The sequence below is a fragment of the Penicillium macrosclerotiorum genome (genome assembly GCF_028827735.1).
Source record: "Penicillium macrosclerotiorum strain IBT 26536 chromosome Unknown utg000002l_segment0_segment0, whole genome shotgun sequence".
Lineage (NCBI taxonomy): Eukaryota > Fungi > Ascomycota > Eurotiomycetes > Eurotiales > Aspergillaceae > Penicillium > Penicillium macrosclerotiorum.
The window spans coordinates 2,025,127-2,047,638 of NW_026643082.1; the positions used below are offsets into that span (position 1 = coordinate 2,025,127).

At 47.1% G+C, this 22,512-nt stretch overlaps 6 protein-coding genes across 6 annotated transcripts; 5 read left to right on the plus strand and 1 right to left on the minus strand.

Annotated features, from left to right (window-relative positions):
- Positions 1-620: 620 nt before the first annotated feature.
- N7462_001861 (type I polyketide synthase) lies at positions 621-7,978 on the minus strand (the record flags this gene model as incomplete). Its single annotated transcript, XM_057073587.1, has 8 exons — positions 621-769; positions 827-1,493; positions 1,545-5,884; positions 5,943-6,882; positions 6,961-7,323; positions 7,398-7,666; positions 7,727-7,871; positions 7,943-7,978. 8 exons carry the CDS (start codon positions 7,976-7,978, stop codon positions 621-623), a joined length of 6,909 nt encoding a protein of 2,302 aa, XP_056937228.1.
- A 795-nt stretch (positions 7,979-8,773) lies between these two features.
- N7462_001862 (zinc-binding alcohol dehydrogenase family protein) lies at positions 8,774-9,898 on the plus strand (the record flags this gene model as incomplete). Its single annotated transcript, XM_057073588.1, has 2 exons — positions 8,774-8,882; positions 8,940-9,898. The coding sequence occupies 2 exons, from the start codon at positions 8,774-8,776 to the stop codon at positions 9,896-9,898; spliced, it is 1,068 nt and encodes a 355-aa protein (XP_056937229.1).
- A 942-nt stretch (positions 9,899-10,840) lies between these two features.
- On the plus strand, positions 10,841-11,751 carry N7462_001863 (uncharacterized protein; the record flags this gene model as incomplete). The annotated part of the gene is made up of 2 exons (XM_057073589.1): positions 10,841-10,979; positions 11,048-11,751. 2 exons carry the CDS (start codon positions 10,841-10,843, stop codon positions 11,749-11,751), a joined length of 843 nt encoding a protein of 280 aa, XP_056937230.1.
- Positions 11,752-13,868: 2,117 nt separating this feature from the next.
- N7462_001864 (NRPS-like enzyme) lies at positions 13,869-17,140 on the plus strand (the record flags this gene model as incomplete). The annotated part of the gene is given in 4 exon segments (XM_057073590.1): positions 13,869-14,153; positions 14,217-15,029; positions 15,040-16,668; positions 16,730-17,140. 4 exon segments carry the CDS (start codon positions 13,869-13,871, stop codon positions 17,138-17,140), a joined length of 3,138 nt encoding a protein of 1,045 aa, XP_056937231.1.
- A 910-nt stretch (positions 17,141-18,050) lies between these two features.
- Positions 18,051-19,481, plus strand: N7462_001865 (uncharacterized protein; the record flags this gene model as incomplete). The annotated part of the gene is made up of 3 exons (XM_057073591.1): positions 18,051-18,274; positions 18,338-18,623; positions 18,849-19,481. The coding sequence occupies 3 exons, from the start codon at positions 18,051-18,053 to the stop codon at positions 19,479-19,481; spliced, it is 1,143 nt and encodes a 380-aa protein (XP_056937232.1).
- Positions 19,482-20,619: 1,138 nt separating this feature from the next.
- N7462_001866 (pantothenate transporter) lies at positions 20,620-22,269 on the plus strand (the record flags this gene model as incomplete). Its single annotated transcript, XM_057073592.1, has 3 exons — positions 20,620-21,026; positions 21,094-21,551; positions 21,611-22,269. The coding sequence occupies 3 exons, from the start codon at positions 20,620-20,622 to the stop codon at positions 22,267-22,269; spliced, it is 1,524 nt and encodes a 507-aa protein (XP_056937233.1).
- Between the last annotated feature and the right edge of the window lie 243 nt (positions 22,270-22,512).

Sequence of the window (22,512 nt, forward strand, 5' to 3'; positions counted from 1 at the left end):
TTGTCATGTGGGAGATGGTGGCCTGCAGCAGCATGATTCAGGGTTGATGTATGTAAGACTACCCCGCTCGCAGAGGGCAGACAGTCAGAAATCTTCTCTTCTTTTTACTGCTATGTATCCTGCCTAGCAGCCATAATATCCCACCTCGGCTGGACCTGGTTGGTTCGCAGAGAGGTGCAACCTTAGCCTCGTTTAATAAGAAGAAGATATAGCATCGAAAGGAGCCGAGGAAGTGCGTTAGGAAGGTGACACTCCGTTACAGATATTGTCGGGCGACGTTGAAACAGTAGACAGACAGGCAAAATTGGAAATCTGAGTGCAAATGAAAATCTGGGTGTTAGCACTATTAGTGAGTACTAGACTTCGCCGAGGCTTCACGGCGGTTTCACGTGCGTGCGCCATAAGACAGCCCAACAATGGGAATAGCAACTGGGCCACAATATACCTTGACAAGGCTCTAGGTTCATATAAGGAAATTAATCACACTATTTGTATGCAACCGAGAATATATATGTGATATAGCCTGCATATCGTCTGCGAAATTGATCCACTAGACTGTAAATACGAGTCTGTGACCAGACTAATGGGTAGTGATTGATCATTCACTTTCTATGACGCATTTATGAAACGACGACATAAAGGCTCTGTTGGGCAATTTTTTCTGACAAAGCTCTCACCGAATGCGATCCCAAGAACTCGAACGACGATAACTCAGCCCCCATCTCCCGCGATACCCAATTCTGTACTTCGGTTGCTTTGAGAGAATCCACTACAGCTATTTTAGCACCACCAAAAAGAGAAAAATGAAAAAAAAGGGTGAACTGACCACCTAATGCTGAGAGAGGTAATTCCGGGTCGATGGAGTCGGGTGAAGCCGCCATGGCGCTGGCTAGGTAATCCTGCATTCCTTGAACGACGACCTTGGTGGCCTCATCAATAGACCCAGATCGTTTGAGCAGGCCACTAGTCCGTTCAGCGCCCTGATTAAGCTCTAATGGGAGCAAGCGGATCCGATGATCCAACTTGCGGTCGTAATGCCAAGAAACACTCCCGTCACGAGGCAAAGTGTCGGTCATTCCGGCGATGATTTGTGCCGGAATAGACACCTGGCGCTGCAAAATTAGCCGAAGAAGTGTCTGCAATTCATGCGTGAGAATTTCTGTGCCTTCCAAATGACTATATCGTCGGCGACGCTCGTCCGGTGACTCTAAAACATCGCCAACTCCACTAGCATCGGGGACTAGACCGATATTGATACTATTTCCAGGGAGCCCGTGAGCTTGGCGCCAGGCCATCAGATCATCCATATATGAATTCCCTGCGGAGTAGTTTGATTGTCCGATGTTGCCAATCACACTAGAAACAGACGAAAGTGTAATGAAGAATTCCAAGTCTTCGCTCAGCAGGAGTTGGTGTAAATTGAATGTTCCCAAAATTTTTGGCTGAGTAGAATAAGTCCATTGCTCGAATGACATCTTTTCAAACATTGAGTCCTTCTAAATGTCAGCTTGCATGTAAGTTTCCTGAAAAATTTCTCTACTTACATGAAGCACTGTTGCGCACTGCAGAACACCCTTGATCTGCCATTGATGCCTGCGGGCTTGTGAAAGTAGCTGTTGAATGTCGCCCTCCAGAGAAATGTCACAGCGCATGATATCAATACGGCAACCTTTACCTATGAGGCCATCAACGGCTGGTTTTAACTCATCTTGAACGATTCCGGAGCGAGAAAGAAATACAATATGACGGGCTCCATTCTCAACAAGCGAAGCAGCTAGTGCCAAGCCCAGGGTGCCAAGACCGCCAGCCAAGATGAAGGTATATCCCCGAGGTAGAGAGAAAGGTGCCACTCGCACAGGCTCAATAAGGACTTCACCAGACCCACTGAGGTCGATGATTACGCGAGATCCTGTCTTCAGGGCATGGCCTTTTGCATCACTCCAGTTGGCAACGGAAAAGACAGTCTCAGGTTTAAGGCAGTGGTGTGAGCACAGGGCTTTGGAAGCTCGACGAAAGTAGTTGTAGGCTTTTTCTGGCCGCTGTTGCAATATGACATCCAGGTTGACGACGGAAAATGTGCAAGATCTCTCGATGAAAGAACTAGGTAGAGCTGTCGTTTTCATTTGGCCACTGATGTCAACAAAGTGGCCTCCGTAGGCCAAAGTACGAGCAGCGAGGCGACCAGGTGAGCCACTGACACATGAAATAACTGCGGTAATGCCCTTGCTATTGGTCATGTGCATGACTTTGGTATCAAGGCCACCTTGTATGATCATGATGTGATTGGATGGAATGGCATATTGAGAGGCCAGTTCGTCACGCTCTTCAGCACTTGTCGTCGCCACAAAAATCTGGACTCCCGGGACCATCAGGGCACTGTTCAAAATGGCCAAAAGTGTTTGGCTAATAGATCCGACAACCAGAAGCGAATCATCAGGCCCGAAGCGTGCGGTGTCAAACAAACAGATATAGGCAAGCGTGTATGCTAAGGGCACTGAAACTGCTTGCTCCGGACTGAGTCCCGTCGGTAGTCTCATAACTGCTGAAGCAGGAACTCGAACACGGGTCGAGAAACCTATTTCTGACCCAATCGCAGGCGACAACAGTATAACAGTATCTCCCACCAGGATATTTCCCTTAACAATACTTCCGAGCTCCCTGACAGTGCCGACGGCTTCGACTGCATGCAGGAGTGCCTCGGGATTAGAGCCCACAGAGTTTTTGACCGGGGGAATAGTCTGTAGTTTCAATTGCACCTCCACGTGATCCGAGGGGAGGGCAGCAGCCAGCGCTGAATCCTCCGACCAATAAGCATGCTGGGTGTCTTGAGAATTCACATCGAAGCGCAGTGGGCGAGCATCATCGACTAAGCGACCAAGAGCTGGCCGCGGACCATGTAACAAGGTACTCATTGCCTCATCCACCTGCTCAGCAGCAACCACTCTTGGCACCATGAGTCGCCCCTTCTGCAACCTGTACTCCAGATCGTGACTGAACCGAGTTAGAGGTCCTAGCGTCATTTTCATCACTTGAAGTATCCCCTGAGCCAATACATCAACACTGGCTTCATCGAGTGGGTGGAACTGTAGCTGTGGTAAAAGTACACTTCGTTTCTCGTTCCTCAAAGTGCGAAGCAGACCTGTCGTTGCACCAAATCCGGTAGCACTGTCGTCCATTGTCGAGGTGGAACTTGGAGAGACCCATAGAACATAATTGGCATGTAGCAGTGCCTGAAACTGAGTCATAGAGCTGGCAGTCCAGGAAGAGACCCAGGGGCGCTCGAACTCTACCAAGGATATGACCATTTTGCCAGCGAGACTTCCAATCTCTGGTAATGTAACATGACAGATTTGAATACTCATTGCGGCAAATATTTGCTCCAAGCTGGATTTGAGTGCGTCTGGCAGTTGCGTTGAGTCTGCCGCGAGCAAAAATATGGTGGAATCAAGAGATATAGGGCCCATATCTCGACAAGCGAGAACGAAGTGACCATCCTGAGTCTCACCTGCAAAATTCCAGCCAAGGGTATTAGTGATGCCATTTGCAGCATCTTTATCAATAGAAGAGATGCTCAACGCCATACATGCATTTGGTTGCGTGGCCAAGGAGATTGACGAAAGATTATCTTCGATACTTGGGGAACTGCAAATACCTGGGTGGTCTACGAAGACGAGGTCAAATAGCTTGTCATCAGGTAAAGATGTAGTGAGTTCATGCAATCTTTCGATATGCTGCACCTGTGCGCCGGGTAGTAACTCTTGCAACTTGATGGTCTGAGACTCTGTCGGCGCATCGGGTCCCCAGATAATGACCACGAGCTCTTGCAAAGAAGGTCGATGCCCAACGCCGGGTAAAAATGAGTGAAAACTCTTTATCACGTCGCTGCTCTCACTCGGAGGAATGATTATAAGAGCTTTAGCATCGCCATATGTGTGGCAGACGCAATGGATCCAATCTTCAAGTGAGCCGGTGTGATTTTGGCTTACCCCTGCCCCACCGAATGAGGTCGGATGCGCTGCCCAAGTTATCGTTGAATACTGGCTTGTACTGTTCTGACCAGCGTCTTCAGAGGACTTTTTTGCGATTGGTACACGACCAAGCCGGATACCTTGCAACACTACACTAGGATAGTCCCAGGAAGGGTTGGAGGCTATCGAGTCTGATCGCGGTGAACCGGCTTCTTGGAATCTTGTTGTCGTATGAATAGTGAAACGATCGCCTGATCGAAGGTCCAAGTTGGTTGGAAGGTAGAGCCTATCAACACCGATCGGAATATTGGCATTCTGGTTGCTAAGTGCATCTGAGCAAGAAAGGACTGCCGCCTGCAAGAGGGCATCAAGAGAGGTGGGGTGCATGAAGTAGGCGGATTCTTGCTCATAAGGCGCCGTTCGCTGCGTGTCTTGCACAATGCCGTCAATCCACAGTTGACGCCCACTCTCGCAGAAGGATATATTAGAAATGGATCTGAATGTGGAGCCTAGTGAGACACCTCCGGTGTTAGAGAGCCATTCGTAGACGCCGTCGGATTCTCTGTTGGCGGCAGCAGCTCGACTATATTTGGAGTCCTCGACAATGTGACTCCAGTCTTCCGGATGAATCGGCATACCACTATCATCATAGTGTAAGGTAAACGCACCGGTTGCATTCTTGATCCAGGATGCTTCCTTGGGCAGGGAAAAAATTCCAAATACAAACCATCCAGGAACACTATGATGCGGCGCCACGTGCAAGACTGTTTCGAGGCCACGATCATCATCCGGAATGACGACACTTTGCAAAAATGCAAGATCATGGAACTCGATAGCTTCAAGCGATTTAGAAGTCTCTGCAAGCTGACGTGCAGACTCGGCGACCATTGCAACCATGCCAGCAGCTGGAAGGATGATGGATCCAGCGACTATGTGATCTGCCAACCAAGGCATCTCAGAAACCCGCAAAAAGTTACGCCACTGGGGTTCAAGATCATTTTGATACTCCCAAGGAATGCCTAATAGATCATGGCGGGGCTCTTTACGTCGACGGAGCCGAGCTGAAGCCAGAGGCTCATGCCAGAATGAAGATTGGTGATTCCAGGGGTATGATGGGAGATTAGTAAGTGTCTTTGGGTCTGTAGGATTGACGCTCATATTGACAGCCTCAATGTCGATGGCTGTGCCGATACTCCAGAGGTGCCCAGCCGCCTGAAGACCGGTCTGAAGGGCATTTGTATTCCGCTTAACCAAGGCTTGATATGGAAGTGTGGCCAAAGTGCTATCAATAGACTGCAGGGTCTGAGTGAATGGCCCCTTCAGTGCTTCGTGCGGGCCAAGTTCGAGAAAAAAACTCCATTTCACGGCCGCTGCGCGACGACGTCCTTTGCGAGACTCGGTCATTGTAGCCAACTGCGACACTGCAGAGGCAAATTCCACTGTACTGACCATGTTGCGCACCCAGTAGGCTGGGCCCAGGTCTTTCGCATGTACAGGCTCTTTGGTAACAGATGAGAACATCTCAACTGCACCTTGGCGACCCTCCATAGGTACGATCTCCTTCAGAGCTGCCTCGTAGTCATCAGCGATGTCGTGCATATGCGGAGAATGATACGCCGTCTCGACGCGCAACTTGCGTGCAAAGCATTTATCCGCTTGAATTCTCTTCTCCAGCAGGTCTATCTGATCTATATCGCCCGAGAGAGTGATGCTTGCTGGACTGTTGACGCATGCTATCACAACAGACCCGGAAGGAACGTCGACTAGATACTTGTCAGCATCGGTGGCGGAGATTCCGGCAGCAAGCATGCCGCCTCGCCTTCCATTTTGGGCGATTCGCAGAGAGAGGACACCTCGGAAAAATGAAACCCGGATGGCGTCCTGGTGAGTAAGAAACCCGGCTGCATATGCTGCTCCTATTTGATTTGTTAGCGTTTGATCCCAAGTGATGATTTGGACATCGAGCTTGCTTACCTATCTCACCGCTAGAATGTCCAACTACCGCGCGTGGATGCACCTGCCAACTGGCCAAGAGATCAACCAGGGCAATTTGCAAGGCACAGCAGATGGATTGACTCCGATCGGGCTGACTTATGCGCGAGGAGGTGGCGTCTGCCTTGATTTCTTCGATCAAATCCCAGGTGCATCCGACGTTCGTAAGTATTTCCTGGCTACGAGCCATGCTCTTTGCAAAAATTGGAATTCTCAAGAGACTCTGGCCCATTCCCGCCCATTGTGCTCCCTGTCCAGTGAAGACAAATGCCAAATTCGAGCTTGTGCTCCGACTCGCACGCGGAAACTCAGGTAGACCCTTCTTCAATACTTCGCAGAGTTGTGATTCAGAATCAGCGACTGCAAAGCTACGAAAGGGCAGTTTGGAGCGGCGAGAATCCATAGTATAGGCCATGCTCTGCAGATGCTCATCAAAGCCAGCCTCGAGCCGTGTTTGCAGAAATGACGTCCATTTGGTGGCCATTCGATCAAGACCGGCCTTGTCGAAAGTGGAAAACACAACCACCTGCGGGACCTGTTCCATTGAATCTGAAGGCGGCTCTGCGATAGATCCCAAATACTCCGAGGCGCTCTCGATCATTGCATGGGTATTAGAGCCACCAAAGCCAAATGAGTTGACGCTTACACGTCTTGGAAGATGAGAGGGCCAGTGAATATACTCATTACTAAGTCGAAGTTTCCAATCGTCAAGGTGAATCCTTGGATTCACTTCAGAAAACCCGGCATTGGGAACAAGAACGCCCCTCTCAAGACAAAGCACTACTTTGATCAGACTCGCCACACCAGCCGCACCTTCCGTGTGTCCAATATTACTTTTTACTGATCCAACATACAGGGGCGGATCATCAGCAGACCGGGCTGCCCCGAAAGTCTCCCCAATCGCTGACAATTCAGTTGGATCCTGGGACCAATATAAGTTAGCATCATTTTTGAGTAGCAGACAGCGTTATGCAGGTTGATTTTTCTGGGTTATACCTACACCGATCTCAGTACCAGTTCCGTGGGCTTCAAAGTATGTGGTTTCCAGCATAGTCGGGAGACCCGGCCCATAAACGGTTCGGATCAAATCAGCCTGTGCGTGGCGGTTTGGCATGGTGATACCGGGGGTACGCCCATCTTGGTTTGCGCCAGTTGCGCGGATTACGGCACGAATGGCATCCTTGTCCTTCAGGGCTTGGCTGAGCGGTTTCAGTAGCAATGCGCCAAAGCCCTCACCTCGTCCGTAACCATTTGCTTTCTGATCAAAAGAATGGCTGATACCATCAGCACTCAACATGTGCATATAGGAGAGTCGCTGTGTGAAGTTTGGGTGAAGAATGAGACTGGCACCCGTTATAAGAGCCTGTTGTACCGCCAGCAGCGTTATTAGTTCGGTCTTTTTCGGATTAAGGGGATCACACCGCGGGGACGACTCACCGCATCACACTCATTGGCCCGCAAAGCCTGCGTAGCCAGATGCAAAGCCGTCAAACTAGAGGAACAGGCTGTATCGAGCATAATACTTGGGCCTCGGAGGTCAAAAAACCAGGACAAGCGATTAGCAAGCATGGTTCTTCCGTTGCCTGTTGCTGAGTTGTGTGGCATATCATGCATGTCACTGGTTGACAGTAGCTCGTAGTCATTCGTCATGCACCCAGAAAATACAGCAGTTCGGCTCCCAGGAAGACTTTCCATGGGTACTCCAGCTGCGAAATTTTAGTCTTAAAGATTATTTTCCCTTGAATAGATCAAGATATCAAACCCACCATTCTCAAATGTCTCATATGCAACTTCGAGGAGGAGCCGTTGTACTGGGTCCATGCCAGCTGCCTCTTTTGCAGTGATTGAAAAGAATGGAGCGTCAAAACGTGAAGGGTCTTCTTTCAGAAAAAATCCACTGTCATGGTTGATCTGATGATAAAATTTTCAGTTTTAGTTCACTATATGTTCATTGACAGGGTGATACCCTACAGCTCCCTTACGATCGTGACTAGGATGATGCCAACCCGATGCTTCATATCGACTCGATGGAACCTTGCAATGGCCCGTTTGACCTTTTCGTATCATATCCCAGAAGCCCTCCAGAGACGAGGCTTCCCCCGAGAAGCGGCAACCCATACCAATCACTGCGATCGGCTCAGGGTATGTTGCTTCCTCTTTCTGTTCCGTGAACATCCTTACAAATAAAAAAGTAATCTAAAATATGTTCTTAATCAAAGAAAATCCTGTTGTGTCGAAATTTTAGCTGCTGAGATCTCATCTTCTACATTCTTATAGAAGGTTTCGACGTTCCCTAAACTTGATCAGAGCCCGGAAAATTATTCCTGTATGCATAAATGCCTAGACATAGGTTACACCAAAATTATCTCAAGTATATGTACAAAGAGCCTGATCAAGTTACGTGCATGAAAATCTCGCTCTATCTAGTAACGATCCCGTCGTCCACATTTTCGCGACACCGCATCTCACGCGAGAAAAAATGACCTGATAAGTGAAGTGGATCATGATTTAGATTACCCAGGCATCTGATTCATAGCTCATCTTGAATGTGTACATGAATAAGGAAAGAGCAGCATCATACATCAAAGCGTTCACTCCGCACCTGCAGGAGAGGATGATGAAGACCTGCAATCGCTTGTCGATCGACCTTGCGAGATATTTGGATATCATCATTATCCCATTGAAGTGACATAATTTGATGTTTTAAGAGCTCAAACCTCCTCATCATTTTGAGTTATGAGAGCAGTCATAGACTCCGTTGAAACCCCCAAAATTTAGTTCAGAAGTCTCTGCCTCATATCGAACGAATTATCATGTCTACCATACGTGCTATCCTTGTAAAAGCCCGTGGCCATGCGGTGATGCAGTCTATCACCCTTCCTATGATTCCCGACGATTATATATTGGTAAAGACCAAAGCTGGTAAGATTTGACATAACAAACCTGGCTTTCGGAATTTTGCTCATCAATTATCTCCAGTAGCTTTGAATCCCACAGACTGGAAACATATCTATCTGGAAGACTGTACTGATACCCTCGCCGGCTGTGACTATGCGGGAGTTGTGGAAGCTATCGGCGCTACCGTCAGCAAGGAATGGAAGAAGGGTGACCGAGTGGCGGGATTCGTACATGGCTGCAATCCGGTAAGGCTTGAGAGTGGGGCCTTTTCCGAATACGTTCTTGCCAAAGGCGATATCCAGTTTCGCATTCCTGATTATATGAGCTTCGACGCTGCATCAACCTTGGGTGTGGGTCTGACCACTGTGGGCCAAAATCTCTACCAACACCTGGAGCTACCTATGCCGCAATGTGAAGGTTTAGCTGACGGATGCTCGGTACAAGATCCAGCCGAGACTATTTTGATCTACGGGGGTGCGACAGCCACCGGCTCGCTGGCTATTCAATTCGCTAAACTGTCCGGTCTTCGTGTTGTGACCACTTGCTCGCAGATTAACCAGTCATACATGTACGACCTAGGTGCAGATATCGTCTTCGACTATCATGACCCTCAGGTGGGCGATCGAATTCGTGACGAGACAGATGACACATTAGAGCTCGCCTTCGACACTATCTCAACTCCGCAATCGGCCGCAATTTGCGCCAATGCGATCTCATCTGCAGGAGGAAATTATGCTGCCCTACTCGATGTACGTTGCCCACGTGCAGATGTGGACACCCAGGTGTCAATGGCGTATGCCATGATTGGTGAAAAATACCATTTGGGAGGTAAAGTGATCGATGGCAAATCTTCTGATCTACAATTTGCGATGCAATGGACGGAGGAAGTCGAAACTCTGCTCCAGGCCCGTTGCATCCACCCCCATCGGTATCATGTGAAACCTGGTGGTCTCGAAGGTGTGCTTGAAGGGCTGAAGCTTTTGCGGGAAGGTAAGGTCCGGGCCTGCAAGCTCGTCTACCATGTGAATGAAATCGAGTAAATCCTACGCTTAACTGTCTTTATTGTCCCTCATCTCAGTCTTTATTAAATGGCCTAAGAAAGAACTTTCTGGACACCTCTTAAACTTGTGGCGGACAGCATTATCAGGTGCTTGATTCTGACAATTTCACCCATTTCTGCTGAGAACTTCATCCCGCTCATTTGTATTTAGCTTGAATCTATTTTGCCTTCATTATGAAGCTATTTGATTCTAACTTGAATTCAAACCCTGAATGGATGAGCAAACTCATGGAGTACGTAGTGTAGTGGACAAAATGCCTACGATAGGTGCCACGATTGGAGGACATGTTTCATAGCACACTGCCTTTACTGATATAGCTTCACATTTCCGATAAGAATAATATTACGCCTTCACCCTTTTTGCTCAGACAATGCCTTTTTCCTCTTTAGGAGGCCGCCCTCCATCGTGGTGTGCGGTGGTTTGTTGGCTTGTTCGTGGATCAATCTCATCTTGCCTGCATATCAGGCTTATTGTAGAGCGCCCAGGTTCAGTAGCCAATGATGCATAAGTTTATGTCATATATGAAAATTGTTATCGATCATTACGAAATTTGAAGCCAAATTCGGTAGTGATCTGCAATTCCAACAGGGATTTGACAGACGCAGGTGGTCGCATTTACTGTCAAAAACCGGTTTGTTGGTTTTACAACGCATGCAGATTGCCCAAAGGCTACATTATGGGACGTACTGCAATGATTTTGTTTGCATCACACTTGGAGATTAACTCCGGGCATGGGCAGTATATGGCTCACGTTATTGCGGTCCATGGAACCTGCCAAATTTGATGGTCATCCATTTTGAGTGAGTTTTCTAGCTCTTCCCGTGGATACTCAAGTTCAGCACGAGCTAAGTTTTATTTCTTCCTTTCTCACTCTGTCCTTGATCAATCCTTTCCACAAATTTGGAGAATAAAACTAAAATAATGCGGATTCTTTGTCTTCACGGTCATGGTACAAGCCCGGATGTTATGAAATACCAAATGTCTGCTTTGGCAAGGGCAGCAGACGCTAGTTGGGAGTTCCACTACTTGGGTGGTGAAGAGGCCTGCTTACCAGCACCCGGTAAGTACTTGACCGACGCACTGAACATTTCTCTTCAAAAATCATTAATTATAGAGACGTTTCCCTAGATATTGGTGGTTATTTCCCTGAGCCGTACTTCTGCTACTCTCGCAATTTTGATCAAGAAAGCGAAGATGCAGCACATGCTCTCTTGGAGGAGACAATTTCTCAAAAAGGTCCTTTTGATGGCGCTTTTGGTTTCAGCCAAGGGGCATCTATTCTCGTCTCCTATCTGATTGAGCAGAAGATGGCGTATCCAAACAACATTCTTCCTTTTCAATTTGTCATTCTCTGCTCCGTTACAGTACCTTTGGCTTCTAGTTTGGAATATCACCAACTTTTGCTTGGCTCTCTCACTGCTCAAGATGAGGCACGCATTCGGTCCTGTCGAGACGAAGAAATCGCCCAGCTTCCTATTGAAACGCGTACTGTTATAGCCTTCCTTGTATCTGTTCTGGACGCCACTGAAACAATCACACATGAGTCGCGCAGCTATTTTTTGGATCGGCCACTGTCCAAAATCCCATCCATGCTGCACCCAGACATATGTGATATTCGTCTTGAACTCCCCGTACTTCATGTACGTGGGAAGACAGAGCTCCCTGCCATACGGGACAGTGGTTTCCTGGTGGAGAGATTTTTTAAGTCCGGGAAGCAACGGGTATTTGAGCATACAGCAGGGCATGATGTTCCGAGATCAGGACCAGAGGCACGCCGGATGTTGTCTGCTATGGAGTGGGTAATAGCGCAAAGTCAACTACCCACTTATTAAAAACTCATGCTGTGTCTGTCTTTCAATTTAGAGAACTACAGTATAACATGATATTTTTAGAATACAGGTATATTGAGTAGCTAGAGAAGATGGAATCTGTTGATTATCGATTGTCTGGAACTCTTTCTACAATCACATTGCACCAATCATTACTCAAAGCCACCCAGTGCGTAGAATTTCGGATAGATCATATATTTGAACGATGTGATCTTGGATTGTAGAGAAGCCAAGGCCGGCTTTTGAGACATGTGCTGGATGAGTCAACTCAAAATTCTCGTACTTCTTTGCATTGGATCCATCCAATCTCACAAGCTAGTGACAAGAATAGATACTCTATCTCTATCCAGCAATTCACTCACACTGTTGATTGATTGGCTTGGTAAATTGACTGGAATCTGGGCGACCAGAATGAGCAACAAGTCTTCGCCTAAGATTGGTCCGAATGATTTGCGATATGCAGCACTCATGCTAGCATGCATGAAGCCATGTCATGTGGCAAGACCATGCGTAGTAGAACAAAGGCGGATATTCCTGCATGATGCTGTGGTCTCTCCACCTTTCGTATCTCGAATTGATTTAGCGTGTGTCTTGATCTTTATTTGCCGGTAAAAGTGGAGGAAATTCTTACCAATATCATTGAATTCATTCATACCAACTTTTTTCCGGGTTTTCAGGCTGTCAATGCTAAACCAGCTCTACAGCACCACACTGCTTTTCATTCAGAATTATACGGACTGAGGTTACACATTTCAAATCCACGTGAAGGCCCCATTGATTAATTAAAGGACTAATTCATACTTTATTCCAAGGTTCCGACACTTATATTACTGTTTGTGTACATATTGTAGTGGAGGAAAGGCCGACGATAGGTTGTCTCCGGTAGGAGAACATATTTCGTACCACACAGTCTTGACATATATAGCTTCAAATTTCCGATAGGGAGAAATACCACCCCTACACTCTTTTCGCTCAAACAGTGTCTATCTCCTCTTTGGGAGGCAATGCCGGCTTCCCTTTAGGAGGCCCCACTCGATCGTGGTGTGTAGTGGTTTGCCTTGTTTGTTGATCTGTCTCATCCTGCCTGCATGTCAGGCTTACCGTAGATCACCCTGGTTCAAGATGTGACGCACACGGTAAACGCACGTACGACCATACAACAAGCCTCCGTGAACAAGGAGGATTGTTGCAATCAATCTTGCTTTGAGATAGAGAGAAAATTCTCTTACAAATGGGATTGATATTGTACTAGTATTTACACAATTTGCCCCTATCCAACACAGCCCCAACAAGCTACCGATGTAATGGAGGCGATACGAAGTTGGCTTCTCTTAACGCTTTCAGTCAAGCAGCCGAACTTTAGGAACCTGTTCATAGTTCTTGATTCTTCCTAAAGATCCCATTTTGGCGCCTTGCATGGCAGACTCATGACGATATTGGAAGTATTATCCTGGCCTATCGCTCCCATTGCAGCATCGGCAGGCCAATAGGATTAACATAGTAAGTGTCACTGCCTCATTCTACCTGCGTTGCTCCACTATTTTGCATTGTAACACAAGGCTTTTCGGTCTTCTTTCATTTGGCGAAGTAGTTATTGGGACGTGATAGGATGATTCTTTCTTGCAATGACCGCACTGCTCGCTTCTTTCAGCATGCAGTAGAGCGGAGAAAAAGAAAACAGGTTCTTTCCTAGCAAAATTACCGATTTGCACTTCTATTACTTCACTGCGAATTGAAAATTGCTTATTGAGGTGGTAATTCCAAAATGAAGGGCTGAATGGAGCGCTTAGATACAGAATGCTATCCGGATGTAGAAAATTCCGGAGCTTGGATGAGATGGGCGCTGCCTAACCTGGTAGGCTGTAGGCGTGAAAGACCGGGATTCAAATGCGCACTGACGTTTTGGTTTCAACAAGATGACAAGGCGACTCCTGGATGCAATGCACTCCTGGTTTGAAGGCGGGTGGGGGTAAATTCAGATTTGCTGCCTATGATCAACATCGGGTATTTGAAGGGCAGCTGCGCCCTCAACAATGGCAATTCATTTACTCTTGAATACGACAAACGAAAAAGACGGCTTAATTCTTCTTTCTTCCTACTGATCACCAAGAAGCAAAATTATGGATTTTTTTAGATCTGAGGGGCGTCTGCTGCCCAACCTAGTTGACGAGCTAGCTGTGTCCAATCCAGGTCAGCTATACTGTATCCATGCGAAGTCCCATAAGGTGGATGATGGATGGCACGAAATAACTTTCCAGTCACTTGCAAATGCAGTGAATCGTCTAACTTGGTGGATCAACGAGTGCCTGAACGGTGATTCAACGTCGCAAATTCTAGCCTACGTCGGTGCAAACGATCTCAGATATTCTGCTTTTATCCTAGCTTGCGCCAAGTTAGGCCATGTAGTAGGTACTTTGCGAGTGAAGCAGAGGAATCCTTCAGAGCAAATTCTAAATGCCAACTAGTAGGCGCTTCTTCTTTCTACGAGAAACTCTCAAACGGCCTTTCGTCACCTTCTTTTAGCGACAAATTGCTCTATTGTTGTTGATGGCGCCGAGAAATTACAGCTAAAACAAGCGCTAGATGAACTGGTTGACAACTGCAAGGATATTTCGCTTCGGCGTTGGAGCATAGCACCTCTCGCAGAGGTTTTTGCGGAACAGCATAGCCCGGTGTATCCCAGCAGGCTTACTTTCAAACACGATGAAGATCGCACGGCAATCATAATTCACAGCTCTGGAACAACTGGTCTCCCTAAACCAGTTCATTTAAGTCATGGTTATCTGTCAACAATAGATAACATGCAGTATTTGCCTATTCCTGTGGGGCGGAAGTCAGCGCAGATGTTCCTTAATCATAAGGGAGACACTCGCTTGATGTATGGTCCTCTTTTCCACTTTATTGGGCTTGTATGCATGATGGAGTGTATTTTCTTTAAGACCCCATTTCTACTTGTTCCCGATGGGCCGTTGACAGATGATGTTTTTGAGAAAATTATGACGAGTCCCTTTACCCCACGATGGGGTCTGATGGCCCCTTGGGTGTTAGAAGAGCTCAGCAGCTCAGAGAAAGGTCGAAAATCTTTATCTAAACTACAATCACTCAACTATGGCGGAGCTCCTCTCTCCACAACTGCTGGAGAACGAGCATTCCGACTTCTCCGTCTCCAGACGCTCATGGGTAGCAGCGAGACGGCCTATACGCCGACCCTTTTATGTGAAGATCCGAATGATTGGGAATATATGGAATGGAATCCTTACTTTCAAATCAAAATGGACAGCGTGGGGGGAGGGACTCTACGAGCTCGTCATTCCTAGGCAAGAAACGCGTCATTTCCATGGAATTTTCCACACAGCGCCAGACCTTGACGAATATCGGACCGGAGATCTCTTTCAGCCGCATTCCTCAAAACCTACCCTGTGGAAGTATGAAGGGCGCCGAGATGATATAATAGTTTTGAGTAACGGTGAGAAGTTTAATCCGATTGATGCCGAACAGCAAATTCGATCGAGTGATTGGGTCAAAAGTGCTGCGATTTTTGGCCAGGACCGATTTCATCCCTCTCTCATCATTGAGCCCCATTGGGACCAGCTCCCGTCAAGCTGGACAGAAGCCTGGCTGAAGGAACAGATCTTGCCCGCGGTTCAGCGCGCCAATTCGGAGCTGCCCGCTCACGGTAAGATTCTCGAGAGTAACATCGCATTTGCAGTTCCAGAGAAGCCTTTTCAAGTTTCACCCAAAGGAACTCTGCGCCGCAAAGACATACAGTCCACCTACCTGGATACTCTCGATCAGCTCTATGTAGAGAATACACCGAGCGACCTGCCTGGCATTTTGGGCAAGGATGTCGCCCTGTACAGTCTGCCCGAACTGCAGCAGTGGCTAGAAAATCAAATCTCTCGAATTTTAGGCTTCGATATCGGAAGTCATGAGAATGATCTCATTGGTCTCGGGCTCGACTCTCTTCAGGCTATGCAAATCGTGAAATTAATTCAGGAGGTGGTAATAGCTCAGCCCACTGAAACCCCTTTCAAATGGACTACTGTGCAATTGTACAAATTTGGCAATCCAAAAAGGATTGCACAAGAGCTCTATGCGCAATTAAAACAAGGAGAGTCCGTGGAAAATATTTCAAAATCAGATTCGCTGTCTTTTGGTTCTCGAGATGAGCAACTTGCAACTATGGTCAGAGAGCTGTCCGGTTTCCCTCCCCTGAGTGGCATCAACGTGGCCTTGACTGGGTCAACAGGAGAACTAGGTAGCTATCTGCTACACTCATTACTGCAGAGCCCCCTTGTCAACCACGTTTTTTGTTTAAATCGAGCTCATAATGCGGGCGCACGGCAAAAATCCAGCTTTCGGGAAAAGGGGTTGTCAGAAGCTGGATTGGAGCGCGTCACCTTTCTCCATACCCGCCTTGACGCAGAATTCCTTGGCCTGGAAGCCGAACCGTACAGCCGACTGCGAGAGAGTGTTGATATAATCATTCACAACGCTTGGCATGTAAGCTTCAATCTCCCGGTGGCAAGCTTTAAGCCACATATTATAGGGACAAGACGCATTTTAGAACTTGCTTCCCATTCGACACGATCTGCTGAGATTCATTTCATTTCCTCTGTGGCGGTCGTGACTGGAAAATCTACTGGTTTTGTCAAAGAACTCCTGCATGATGCTTCTTTTGTATTGCAACAAGGATACGGTGAATCTAAGTTTGTAGCCGAACAGATGTGCGGCATCGCCTCCATGCAGAGCAAGTCACGAGTGGCTATTCATCGCATCGGCCAACTTGGAGGACCCTCAAGCTCCCTTTCTGGCATGTGGAATCCTCGAGATTGGTTCCCCACTTTAGTACAGTCGTCTCAGATGCTGAGCAAGTTACCTGACAGTCTTGGGGCCATTCAGGTAGATTGGCTACCAATTGTGAGTATCCCCGTTTTATGCCCTTCAATTTACCCTTGAGGATGATTCTAAAGTTCTACAGGATACCGCCGCAAAAGCAATTGTGGAGATCATTCAAAGTCGTATCCATAAAAGCCTACCCCGCTTAACCGTTTACCATGTCAAGAATCCACATGCAACAGAATGGAAGACGATCAGTGGCCTTGTAGCCAAGGCCTGTAATGCTCAGATTGTAACCATGCAAGAATGGATCTCGAGTGTAGAGACAGTTATGCTCTCCAAGCCAGCCCTCTCTGATGGTGTTTCCGCCGTAAACTTGCTGGAGTTTTTTACAGAAATGCTGCAAGAGGGGAGCATGTCCCCACTGGTGCTTGAGACGCACAACGCTGAGCGGGACAGTACCATTTTGCACAGTCTGAAGCCAGTCGACGAGGGTCTTGTGGAACTATGGCTGAAGCAATGGCAAAAGTGGCTCCCTGATCTGTTCGTATAAATCACAATTGAATATCAAAATTCGCTTGTGACGAATGTTCAAGCATATCAATACCATATTGCAAATATTCTTTCTATTCCTGCTTGCTTTTGCCCAAGCTTTGCTTATATCTAGATCCGAAACCACTCCCTGTGCACTTTAGGTCAATCACGATAGCTAGACATCTTGATACAAATTGTATCATAGATATTTAAGTTCAGATGCCATATATATGATTTATTTCATTTCTGAACGATTGAGTGAAAGTAAGCTTGTAGGTAGAAACGTAATACTGATAGACTGGTTGAAGGCCCTGGTAAAAGAGGTTGGGTGATGCTCAGGCATCGCATGGCTAGCAGGAAATCGGGAAGAATCACCCTTTGTTCAAGATATGGTTGACCCACCCATAGTAGCTTTTGAGCAAAGGCTGTTCAAGTCTTGAGTTTTGTTATTTTCGAAGATGGTTGGATGGATTTGCCTTTGCTGGAGACAAAGAAGAAAGCGGCGCAGGAAAGGAAGAAAGAATAATACACTAGCCTGGTGCTCACAACAGCCAATCAACCCAGGATAATAAAATCGGAGACATGGTTCTCCAATCACGCTACCTGTTGCTCATATTTTCCTCTTTCTTGCCTCTTTCTCGTAGAGTGCTTCATATTTAGACTTTCTGTGGCACTCTATCTTGTGAGGGGTGGTTTTCATGACCCCTTTCTGCTTTGTATTCTATTTCTTTATCTCGCAAGGGTAAAGATTCGAGAAAATGAACTCCCTGAATAACTGTGATACTGTAACTGACGGAGGTGTCTTTTCATAAGAAGTTGTGAGAGACCAAACTACCCTGAGCTTTTGGTTTGCCTTCTTATGTGAACCGATTAACAAACTTAATTGACTACTCCAGGACACTAAAACATCAACATCTGTTGCCGCCGTAATGCCACTCCATAGGAAGAGAAGCGCGAGTTCCTTGTCCGACAGGGAGAGTATTTGGCCTCCTGCTGAGGATGAAAAACCCCAGGTGATATCTGATGTTGATGTCGAATTCGCGGATATCGATCCTCGAATTAGGAGATGCCAGGAGCGAATCGCGAATGGGATCTGCACCAAAGGCAACGAGATAAAATTGACTGCCTTGGAAGCAGCGAAAAACTATCGAAAGTAAGAGCTGCCCCCCGAAAAGTTTCAGAATCAATGTCAATGATATAAACTAAACGAAAATAGGCAGCTTATGGACCGTGAGCCGGGTCTGAATTGGGAAACGGTCAAGCGTTTACAAACCCTGGAAATGATTAAACAAAGTTTGGAGGAAGATGATCACTACAAAGAGCTTGTGAACGTCAAGGCTATAATATCTGCCTATCGATCGGGCAAGCTATCATTTGATGGGAACGCCACCTACTGGTGTAATGGGAAGCCCCTTGAAGGACCTAAGCCATTTTCCTGGGAAGACTTCCGAAGATTGAATACAGCAGAGCACAGACAAGGAGGGGGATTTTGGGTCGAGGGGGTAAGTCGGATTAGCTCTACTTAGCGTCAAGATATATTAGTTTGAGGACTTAAATTAAGGAATTTTGGCATCCATTCAAGACAACCGGGCCTGGCCCCGTTTCTCTAAACAGCTTATGTCATATTACGGATCCCAGAACAGATTTTTTTTACGTGAGTGAAACAATTCTTTGAGTGAATCAGCCAGTTTGTCTTTGCGGGCATTTCTGAGTAGTCGAATGTTTAGTTGACAAAAACACTTCGGTACAAATCGGATCACGCTCATACCCCACAAGAGAACCCCGAGGTTGATCTTGTGTTTGCCGACGACACGGGAGCTCAGATGATGATGATGTACAAGGACGATATGGATAACCTCATGGGAACTACAGGAGCCACGGATTCTCCCTGGGATCATATTATGGGGTTCGACATGTTCAGGGGAGCGATCGGTGAGCCTGCCATGAATTTACTCTTAGCAGTTGAAGTGAATATATGCGCGAAAGGACTTGCCTCGAATCTACTTCCGGGACGGACTCCGCTAAAAACTTCATGGATGACAGTTCCTTGCTGTATCTCAGCGGCGCAGTCAACATGGTTGGACGGCACCCCCAAAACAAGACTTAGTGGCCCATGGCTGCGACAAATGCTATATACTGCAACGGCCCCTGAATTCCCAGGATCCCCATCCAGGATGTATATTAGCACAACTAAAAGTGGTCTCTCTGGAAGAAACATGCTGCCGGCTCACAGCATCGCGACTGCCGTGCCTCTTCAATTTGAACAGCCGCAGTGGGGAGTAGCCAAGGTTGCAGACCCTGGAACAGGTCGCGTAGTACCATTCGCAAATAAAGCTATACCGGGACGGGTGCCACCATGAGAATGAAGTTTTAGCTTGAGCGAGATTTTCTGAATGGATATTAATGGGTTACCCTTGTTTCAACAGATGATCATCTTAATCTGGTCGCATGAGAACTTGTGCCAACCATGAGTTATACAGCGGGTTCAACTTCCTGTTTATTATTTAGGTATTTGTTTATCAAGTGGTACCTTCCTTGGCTGTTTCAATTCTGTTAGTACTACGTATTATCCAGATGTCTTCAAGTGAGTAGGATCCGTTTTGCTCTTCGACACAGATCCACCGACTTGAGAAGCAGTCTCTCGGACATTTAATTTCTCACGATTCAACCATTGCCTTTAAGCTCTTCTCTTGAAACGAGCATTCTCAGGCTTTTGTGCACTTGTCATTTAGTAGAGGTCTTGATTGAAGTGATCGCGGCGTCCAGAAATCAAGCCAATATAAGGGGGAAAAGTCAATCATCAACGGTAAAAAAATACAGTGACTTAACAGAAAAACGCTGGAGTCGACCTTGAGGTGAAAAGCACGGCTGCTTGTAGAAAGGCTCTCATGAATCCCCAGCCTCGCTTCGACCGAGGTGTTTCGGCGCCGCGAATTGGTCACGAACCACGCCCCTAGGCCGTACTTTCCACCTAATTAACTGGAGATGCAAAACGTAGGACTATAGTTTCATAGTATCAATCAAAAACAGCTCGTCATTTATTATCCGATATTTTTCTCTTGTTTTTCGGCAGTTCGGGGCTCTCGTGAAACGGACTCGACCAGACTCATAGCCAACTAGAGCCTGGGTTGTTATCGGACAGACAACCGGACCCCGCATGCGATGTGTGACATCCGCGTTGCGATAATTTCCTCTCACTATCACACCATTTCGACTGACTGCCGGGCATTCTGAGGGTCTCATCATTCATGAAGCATCTCTCGCCATACTAAATGCTATTCCGCATTTAATTCGCACCGTCTAGCATTTTGCCCCGCTTCCATTTTGACCTCTTCCTATTTTCACATTTCCACATTTTCAAATTCTCCCACCTCGGCAAATCAACCTCCTCATAAACTCTTGATTATCTCAAGTGGTCCAGGAGGTTATGGTTTCTTGATGCGATTCAAAATTATCCCCTCCATCATCGGCGCCTGAGAACAACGAGAGCGTGTCAACATGGCTTCAATACGGACAAAACTCGCAGCCTGGATCTGGGGATCCGATTCCCAGGACCGTGCCTTGCTGGCAAAACTGGACGTGACGCTGCTCCCGTACTTCTCGTTGATCTGGTTTCTATTTGGTGTCACCCGCGCCAGCTATTCCTCCGCCTATATCAGCGGCATGAAGGAGGCGCTCAACTTCCAAGGGAAGGAATACAACTATATGAACACTGCGTATCTGGTCGTTTATGCCGTTTGCCAGATGCCAGGAACCAGCCTCTTGACCGTCGTGCGGCCGAAATATGTTTTCGTTACAGCGAATGTGACCTGGAGTGTCCTGACCTTGATCACTTATAAGATGACCCATGCCTGGCAAGTGATTCTCTTAAACGCAATCGAAGGCGGGTTTTCAGCCATCGCATAGTAGGACTCCCTTCTCCAATATTCAGAGAAACATGTGTCAAAGAATATAGTCTGACGAAATAAACAGTGTGGGTGCCCACTTTATTCTCGGTTCTTGGTATAGGAGATCGGAGCTTGGCATTCGGGCGGCCGTCTTCTGCGTGTTCGGGCAACTTGGGACAATGTCGGGAGGCTGGATCCAAGCAGGGTTGCTTAAATCCCTGGCTGGGAATGGAGGTCTTCCTGCCTGGAAGTGGATATTCATCATTGTTTCAGTAATGACGGTGCCTGTTGCGCTGTTCGGTAAGTTTCTCGATCCGTACCTTTTTGGAAATATCACAAGAATACCTAACCGGAAGCGCTTTGCAGGCTGGGTCTTCATTCCTGATCTTCCAGTACATCGGGCTGCTTGGTTCTTGAACAATGAGCAGAAGGAGCACGCAGTGAATCGACTGGGCTCTCTCCGTAAGCAAACATGGGATACAACGGTGTTTCGGCGTGTTTTGCTGAGCTGGCAATTCTGGCTTCTGCCATTTATTTTCATGTGTGAGTGTCGACGACATTGGAATGGGCCAGAGTCATTTGTTTAACTGATCATTGTGTAGTGTATTCACTTTGCGTGCAAATGCTGCAGAACAACGTCATGGCTTACTGGATGGCATCCCGAGGCTATACAAAAATCCAGCAAAACAACTACCCTACCGGAATCTATGCGAGCGCCATTTTTGGCACTATCTTATATGCTGTCATCTCCGACAAGCTGAAGTCCCGCTGGGAGGTTTCTATTGCTATTGGCCTGACATTTGTCATTGGGTCAGCCATTCTTGTGTCGAGCCCGTCCACCGACGCGGGCTACTTCATAGCATTTTATTTACTCGGTACCACCTTTGCGCCACAGGCAGTTTGGTACTCATGGATGGCAGATGTGACAAGCCATGATTTTCAGCTTCGTGCTATAACAACTGGATTCATGAACTCGTTTGATTTCGCCTTTGTGACTTGGTGGCCGCTAATTTTCTACCCTGCCACCGCCGCCCCGGATTTCCATAAAGGATATATTGCAAGCCTAGTGACCGGAGCATTGACGCTCCCTTTCATATTATTGATCGCCTATCTAGAAAAAAGGGACAGGGGTCGAGGTCTCATCGGACGGGTTACAACTACCAATTCTTTAGCCGAAGAAGATGCGCTCGTGCAAGGCAATGGACCAGACAAGGCACGTAATACATCGGCCAGTGCGAGAAGATCTGAGCTCAGTATATAGTCATGATTGGAAGCTCAGGCTCATTCTTAGATGTGGAGAGTTATGACTTATCCAGAGAGAGCCTTTTCAAAAATACGTTTTCTTTCAAATTTTCTACCAGTATGCATCTGCCACCTCGACTGTTAACTGGAATGCCAAGCTCTGGAACCATCAATTTTCTCGATGCTCTTCATTGAGTTCCTTTATGACAATAACAAACGACCTAAAAGAAGAGTTCCTTCGGATATTTGGAATTAAATTTCC